Genomic DNA, 8,214 nt, shown 5'->3' with positions numbered 1-8,214 from the left:
CAAATGTATGTCCTTTGATTAACAGAAATTGCTGTACTGTCCCACTCCACCTTCTTGCATATACGAATGGATGCTCTCAGATTGTCGAAGACTGTTCACCTTCTCCTTTCTCCCACGGATGATCTAAGGTAAACTGTTTATCCTGTAGAATTGCTTAAAATCTAACCGCAAAAGTACTAAGCCGAGGAACCCTAATCAGATTGCAATAGTCACAACCGTTGGATTCAACCGATGGCTAGTAGTGAAGTACTATAAGCCTAATGTCCTTCCTCAGATTCATGTGTTCATAGATGGCGATTCCGATTTCGTTATGTTGATAAGGCGCTTACAAATTCGATTCTGATCAACACTAAGGTACTTTTCTCACTGGAACCTGCCTTAGACTTTCTGCAATGCCATTCTAAAACAGACAGACACTTGATCAAGACCAAGTGTTTGTAATGGTGATAATGTCAACAAAACGTAGAGAGTCAATGTTTCTGTCCCGTTTTTTTGTTTAAGATAAACGATCTCATTTATCATCACGGATACTCTCATGTACACATGAACGACAAATATCAACATAGGCTGTTTTGTTCACTGACGCTTAACGAAGACAACTGGCATGGGGAAGCAAATGATACTAAGGTACTGGTTATCTCCTTAGAATCTGCCCTTCCATTTTCTGTATTGTGTACAGCATTGGATAGAGTTACTAGGTAGCTCGGATTACTAATTGTTCTTCAGTAGTTACTGTAACTGTCTAATTTGTTCTGAACCATATTCAGATTTACTGAATCACTCGACAAGCAATGGATCCAAGGTTTTAACCCATTAATCTTGCTCGGAACATTCGTGAGCGTCACAAGCTACCCTTCAAAACTCCTCTAAAGAGCCTACACAAGGAAAAAGTAACCCATGCTTATCCTTGTTGAACTGATCAGGGAAATTATTGTAGTTCATCCAGATGCAGAATTCTTGGATGACAAAGATAAGAGGTTGTTAATGAAATCAGCAAAACATGTCTCTACACTTATTTTCTTTCTCTTGAAAACTAAGAGAGGTCTGTAGTATATCTTCTCGATATTATGCATATATATAAAAATTATATCTACAAGTATTTTAGAGGTTGTAATGAAATCAGCAAAACATGTCTCTACAGTTATTTTGTTTCTTGATATTCAAAGAATTTTGATTATCCTTTTGCAGTATGTCTTGGAAGAACTTAATGTAAGATCTTTTGCAATGATGAAAAACCTGATTACAGGTTTGGTCCATCATTTTTTCTTCCTGCGTTTTTTTCTTTCTTTTAACCTTTTTCTGCTCAATGTAGAAACCAATTTGATTAATTTATTGCTCTATATATAGTGTATTGGTAAAACGGCTCGGGAAGTCAATGGGGGCTCGTGGTAAAAGAAGTTAGAGAAATGTCTCAGCAAGATATCTTAAGATTCGAGGAGGCCGGAAAAGTGACTATTGCTGGACAGACGCTGGAGCTAACAGATATCAAGGTATCATCATCTCATCCTATGCTTTCTCCTTTAATGAAGAATATGCTGTGACACTTTTTCTTTCATGTGTTGTTCAGATTGTCAGGGTTTTCAAACGCTACGGTTAATGCAAATGGAGATGGTACGGGATTAGTTACCTTGTCTATTTCTTTTGTTTACATCTTTGATCTGATTAGCTTGGTGAAGTTCAACAAAGGTGCACTGTCGTCGGGGACTGTTGAGGACCCAATCCCCTCAAATAATTATAATTTAAGAATAACACAATTAAAAACAATTGTTATTTATAAATTATAAATTATATGAAAAAATTGTATGCTTTTCATATAAGAATAGATTCCTAAATTATGAAAAAAAATTTTAAATCGTTGGCTCTTCCAATCATTGTGAAACAGAATTCACCAAGTGTTGAATTGTTCACCCACTAATAAGAAACGTGAACTGTGTTTAGACCGTCGTGAGACAGGTTAGTTTTACCCTACTGATGTCCGTTAACCCGTCTTGTAGCGCTCCCGAACCTTGGTAGACGGTCGGCCCGTTGGTCATGTTCTTGTTTGATTGTTGGCCGGTGGTTCGACCTATGCCTAGAACGGATCGGGGGTGTTACAGAGGTGGTATTAGAGGATGGTTTCGTCCATGCGTGACACATTTTTAACGATTTTATTGAGTCAAAGGACTCACAAAAAGATTTTTAGGAAACCAGCCGCTTCCCGTAGTAGGTTTATCGAGTCAAAGGAGTCACAATAAGACTTACCCTTTTGCTTGTGTGCAGATGGCTAATCGTGGGATACGTGATAATGGGAAGAGGGTATGGATTTAACAGGCGGAGGATTGGGCTACAGATCTGATCAGGATGATGGAAATGGCGTTAGTGAGATGTTTGGACATGATAGGAGCCCTCTACAGAGTACCGGATCTTTTCCTGAAAGGAAGACCATACCGCATTCTGGTGGACATATCAAGTTTAGCCAAGGAGGAAGACCAAATTTCAACAAGGGTCCAAGGATTCGGAGGCCAAGCCAATTATCGCAGTAACACTGGAGTGTGTTACATATGTGATCAACCGGGACACATTTCGAAGTTTCGTCCCAATAGACAACGGAGTAACCAGCAAGGTTATTCATCGCTGAGGATGGAAGATGTCACTTGTTTCTTCTGTGGAAGGAATGGCCATTATGCATCGTCATGTCCAAACAAACCAATCCATGCGACCCCTCTAACGATCCCGAACTCCTCCTAGCTGTCCAGCAATTGAGCCAGCACCAAAGAATCAAAACCTAGGAGGTGGTCGGGTTTATGCCTTAGGTGTAGAAAACCCATACAATGCAGGACCGTCAAGCGGTCCCATCACAGGTAGGTCCCATCACAGGTATTGTGGGTGCTTAACCTCCTCTTTTTATTGAACTAAATTTAGTTGTTGGAATCTAGTTGATGTTATAAATCATTATGTGGATGGCCCATAACCAATGACCATGTCTAGGCCCAGCCGTGGCCTTGTCCAAAAGGAGAGATTTCCCAAATGGTCGAATGTCTAAAGAAAGAATTCGAAATGAAGACTTGGGAAAAACTAAGTTCTGTTTGGGACTGCATTTTGAGTATGTGGATAATGTTATGAACAAATGTGGATTGCTAGGAACCAAGAGGCCTGTCCGTGGCCCATAGAGAGAGAGAGTATCCGCGGCCCAAGAGGAGAGAGAGTCGGCCGCCCTTGTAGATAATGTTTCCATTTATCTTTCATGTTTATCTTTAAGATGTTTTCCTTTTATCTCTAGGATTATGATTTGGATACTTTCCTTATCTCTATCTCTTGTATCCCCTATATAAGGGAACACTTTGATTCAGAAATAATACAGACATAGAACACGATTTCATCTCTTGTTCACAACACGTTATCAGCACGATAGCCTCTGAACCCTGAGACCAAAACCGAAACCCCAAAAGTCTAAGCCGGCGATCCATAACCAAACCCTAAACACAAACCTGTTCTTAATCCTCAAGAACTCAGGAGATCAATCTCAGCCTCTCAGATCACGTTCCAGACCGAGAAGAACTTCTGTCCAGCTCGCGATCGAACCCGAACCCCGCGACTGTCCCGAGACGATCCGATACCCGATCAGCTCAGCCGAGACGCCTCCAGCCGCGATAGACCTCATCCGCGACCCGATAGGAGGCAGCAGCCGTCCGATCATCTCAGCTTGAAGTCTCAACCATTCTCTGGTGGTCCGGTTCTAATCCCCTACGAAACTAAGGTAAAACATGATCTGAGAACATAGAAAGTAAAGAACCCTAATTCCATTATTATGGAAACCGTGAAACCCTAAAAGAAACCTAAGATTAAAATCGACAACCTCTTGGAACTAGAAACATGAATTGATTCCAAAACTAGAACCTGTTTTGTTTTTGATTGATTGAATCTGAAATTGGCAAACCCTAGTTTATGGAATCGAAAACCCTAACCCCTAAAGGAAGCATGTAGCCGATTTTAAGATTGATTTTGATTGCTTGATTTCTGATTTGAATTGAGGTTTAGGAATGTTTAGATTGCTTGAATCAATCTGTCTGAACATGAATACTTAAGGCCTTGAAACCTTAAACATAAGTTGATAGATTGGAACCCTAGAAATCATAAGAAAGTTTTAAAACGTTTCTGCATGAACCGAACTTGGTATTACATCCGACTGATTAGGATAGGATCGGCCAGCATATAGAAACCGTTTGATCTTGAATTTGATTGCATTAAACATACATGGCCGTGTGGCATTAATCTTTCTAATACATGTAGAATTGAACTTTAGGATTGATCGCACCATGGTAAATAGAATTGCATAACCGAACCTATTGATTGTTCATATAGCCGTGCGGCTTGCTTGATAGCACCATGGTCGATTAGTTTTGTTTGATATCATAAATGCATAAGACGTGTTGTGGCCGAGCTTGCATATATCATGCGGCCACGTGATCCCATTGAGAACCTAATGTCTTGATGATAATGTGGATCAGATGTCGAAAATAGCAAACAGAGACTATGCAGCCCTTAATCTCTCCGGAGACAATTACTTGCAGTGGGCGCTAGACACAAGGATCAGTCTAAAGTCCAAGGGACTCGGTGATACCATCACTGAGGGTAATGATGAGAATGAAAAGAATAGATACAGGGCCATATGTTATATGCGCCATCATCTCATCGAAGGTCTTAAGGATTCAGTACATGACAATTGAGAGTCCACTCGATCTTTGGAATGCTTTAAAGCACAGATACGATCACCAAAAGATGGTGTTGCTTCCAAAGGCAAGACACGACTGGATGCATCTCAGGTTCATGGACTTTAAGTCCGTGGACGAGTATAATTCAGCCTTGTTCAAAATCGTTCTCTCATACTAAGGCTGTGTGGTGAAGAAGTGTCCGATGTGATGATGCTTGAAAAGACCTATACGACTTTCAATCAGTCGAATTCTGTGTTGCAGCAGCAGTACAGGACAAAAGGTTTTGCCACATATACTGATCTGATCTCATGTCTTCTCCTGGCCGAGGCAAACAATGAACTCCTTATGAAAAATAGTGGAGCAAGGCCGGTCGGGACAGCACCATTACCCGAAGCCCATGATGTGGAAAGGAAAGATCCCAAAGAAACCTACTACGCCCAAGACAACAGGAAACCATACGGTCAAGGCCGTGGTGGGTACAGGGGTCGTAGGCGTGACAATCATAACGGTAGAGGTAGCTACTCAACCGGCCGAAGTGGAAACCACAATAACCGTGGTCGTGGTTCCAATTACGGTCGGGGTCGAGGGAGTTATGGCCGTGGACGAGGTGGCATATCCAAACCATCTTACACGTCCAAGTCCTTATGTCACAGATGCGGGATGGACAATCATTGGGCCAAGAACTGTAGAACTCCAAAGCACTTGTGCGAACTCTATCAAGAGAGTATCAAGAACAAGAACCCGGAGGCAATATGATCCAAGAGAACGGTCAAGATGACAAGGGATATGATGCTGACAATGAATCCGACAGGGACAGCAAAGATGACCAAATGGATTTTGAGACGTCCGACTGTCTAAAGGACTAGTTTTTCGAATCACATTGTCTTATTGCTTTATGTTTGATTTGGTGTTTTTACTTTATGAAATGACATTTACATTAATGAAAGATTTAAAGATTTTACAAAGTTTCTAAAGTCTAGAAATTTTATTTATAGAAATGAATGATGAGATGAGTGTACTTGTGGTGGATAGTGGCACAAGTCACACGATCCTAAGAGACAAAAGGTACTTCATGAATCTCACATTGCAAAGTGCAAAGGTACAAACCATTGCGGGCGAGGCCAGCCTGATTGAAGGTCACGGCCAGGCCTATGTGATGATGCCAAAGGCACTCACCTAGAGATCAAAACCGCCTTGTATTCCCCAAGCTCTAGAAGAAGCTTATTGAGTTTCAAGGACATAAGGTTGAACGGTTTCCACCTTGAAACATGGGAAGAAGGAAACAAAGAATTCCTTAACATAACTTTGATCACCAAAGGCAATAAAAAGATCCTAGAGACCATGCCTGCAATGACTACTGGTCTTTACTATGCACGGATCAGTATGGTCGAGGCAAATGCCTCAGAGCTATTCACTTTATGGCATAACCGGCTTGGCCATCCCGGAACAGGAATGATGCGAAAATTGATGATGAATTCTCAAGGGCACACGTTAAAGGAGTGATCCCACGAAATCTCACATGTGCAGCATGTGCACAAGGGAAACTCATAACCAGGCCATCACCAGCCAAGGTTAATAAAGAAACCTTGAACTTTCTGGAAAGGATCCAAGGGGACATATGCGGACCAATACACCCACCATGTGGGACGTTTAGATATTTCATGGTCCTCATTGATGCATCGACCAGATGGTCACATGTATGCTTGTTGTCCACTCGGAACCTAGCCTTTGCACGGCTGCTTGCTCAGATGATAAGACTGAGAGCACATTTTCCAGACTTTCCACTTAAGACTATACGTCTAGACAATGCTGGTGAATTCACGTCCCAGGCGTTTAATGAATACTGTATGGCCATGGGGGTAAAAGTAGAACACTCCGTGGCACATGTCCATACACAGAACGGCTTGGCCGAATCATTCATTAAACGTATCCAGCTGATAGCCCGTCCATTACTTATGAAGTCTAAACTTCCGGTATCAGCATGGGGACATGCAGTTTTACATGCAACTGAACTGATTCGCATCAGGCCATCTAGTGAGCATAGATATTCGCCATCCCAATTACTTAAGGGTCATGAGCCAGACGTGTCCCACATCAAAACGTTTGGATGTGCCGTCTACGTTCCAATTGCTCCACCACAGAGAACTAAGATGGGACCGCAGAGGAGGATGGGAATATACGTAGGATATGAATCCCCAAGCATTATAAAGTATCTTGAGCCAACAACCGGTGATTTGTTTAAGGCCAGATACGAAGACTCACAGTTTGATGAGTCCACATATCCGTCCTTAGGGGGAGATAACAGCCGGTTGATAACAAAAGAATTAGAATGGTTTAGACCATCGACATCTTGGCAAGATCCTCGGACTAAAGATTGTGATTTAGAAGTCCAAAAGATAATACATCTACAAGAGCTAGCTAATAGATTGCCAGATACATTTGCTGACCCAAATAGAGTACAATATCACATATCCCGGCTTGTAATGCACCTGTAAGATTAGACGTCCAAGATGGACAATGTCAAGTGGCTACAGAGTCTAAGCAACGTCTAAAACGTGGCAGACCAATTGGTTCCAAAGACAAAACAGCCTCGGAAATCCAAGAAAGGTGCTGGAACCGAGAGCATAAAGGAAACCGTCCAGGACATAGATGGATCGGTCGAGCCGACCAGAATGGTCGAGCCGAGTGTACCGACCACACCCGATGATCCGGCCGTTCCTCCAAGTGAGGTCCGGGACGCTGGACTTCACGGGACACCAGGACCGGACAACCAAGAGATCTCTATAAACCATGTGATGTCTGGAAAACAATGGAACAGAAAGAATATCAACGTTGATGATTTATTTGCATATAAAGTGGCACTTGAGATCATGGATAAAGATGAGGATCTAGAACCCACGTCTATACAAGAATGCATGCTAAGATCAGATTGGATCAAATGGAAACAAGCTATAAACGTGGAGTTAGAATCATTGAGAAAGAGAGGCGTTTTTGGCCCTATAATCTTGACACCCAGAGATGTCAAACCAGTGGGATACAAATGGGTCTTTGTAAGGAAAAGAAATGAGAAAGGAGAAGTAGTGAGATACAAAGCACGGCTTGTAGCACAAGGATTCTCACAGAGACCTGGAATAGACTATGAGGAAACTTATTCCCCTGTGGTGGATGCGACTACATTGAGATATCTAATCAGTCTGGCCGTGAAAGAAAACATGGATTTGCGCCTAATGGATGTAGTCACCGCATACCTGTACGGACCACTGGACAATGAGATACATATGAGAGTTCCAGAAGGTATTGAGCTCAAAGATAAGAAAGGTTCTCGAGAACAACATTGCATTAAGCTGAACAAAGCTTTATATGGCTTAAAACAGTCAGGTCGGATGTGGTACAACGGTTATCCGAGTACTTAACCAAAGAGGGTTATAAGAACGATCCAATAAGTCCATGTATATTCATAAAGAAATTTGACAGCAAGGGCTTTGTTATAATGTCTGTCTATGTGGACGACCTGAACATAATA

The 8,214-nt window shown here is 42.0% G+C and overlaps 1 protein-coding gene and 2 long non-coding RNA genes across 4 annotated transcripts; all 3 read left to right on the top strand.

The window, feature by feature from the left end:
• The first annotated feature begins 539 nt into the window (after window positions 1-539).
• Window positions 540-1,096, top strand: LOC125594618. The gene is made up of 2 exons (XR_007329924.1): window positions 540-627; window positions 768-1,096. It is a non-coding gene; the product is annotated as an uncharacterized LOC125594618 (long non-coding RNA).
• A 28-nt stretch (window positions 1,097-1,124) lies between these two features.
• Window positions 1,125-2,997, top strand: LOC106345347. 2 transcript variants are annotated; one of them, XR_007329925.1, is made up of 4 exons: window positions 1,125-1,246; window positions 1,348-1,490; window positions 1,568-1,611; window positions 2,260-2,997. It is a non-coding gene; the product is annotated as an uncharacterized LOC106345347 (long non-coding RNA). The 2 variants fall into 2 exon arrangements; XR_007329926.1 differs by lacking the exon at window positions 2,260-2,997 and having other exon boundaries at window positions 1,568-1,783.
• Window positions 2,998-5,036: 2,039 nt separating this feature from the next.
• LOC125594619 (cold shock protein 2-like) lies at window positions 5,037-5,447 on the top strand. The gene has a single exon (XM_048770748.1). The coding sequence runs from the start codon at window positions 5,037-5,039 to the stop codon at window positions 5,445-5,447; it is 411 nt and encodes a 136-aa protein (XP_048626705.1).
• The last annotated feature ends 2,767 nt before the right edge of the window (window positions 5,448-8,214 follow it).

Source organism: Brassica napus (assembly GCF_020379485.1).
Source record: "Brassica napus cultivar Da-Ae chromosome C1 unlocalized genomic scaffold, Da-Ae chrC01_Random_9, whole genome shotgun sequence".
NCBI lineage: Eukaryota > Viridiplantae > Streptophyta > Magnoliopsida > Brassicales > Brassicaceae > Brassica > Brassica napus.
Note: the sequence above shows the minus strand (reverse complement) of the source record. Positions and strands in the feature narration are given on the sequence as shown.

Coding starts and splice junctions, on each gene's coding strand:
- LOC125594619 (XM_048770748.1), top strand. CDS start 5,037: ATGAAAAATAGTGGAGCAAGGCCGGTCGGGACAGCACCATTACCCGAA.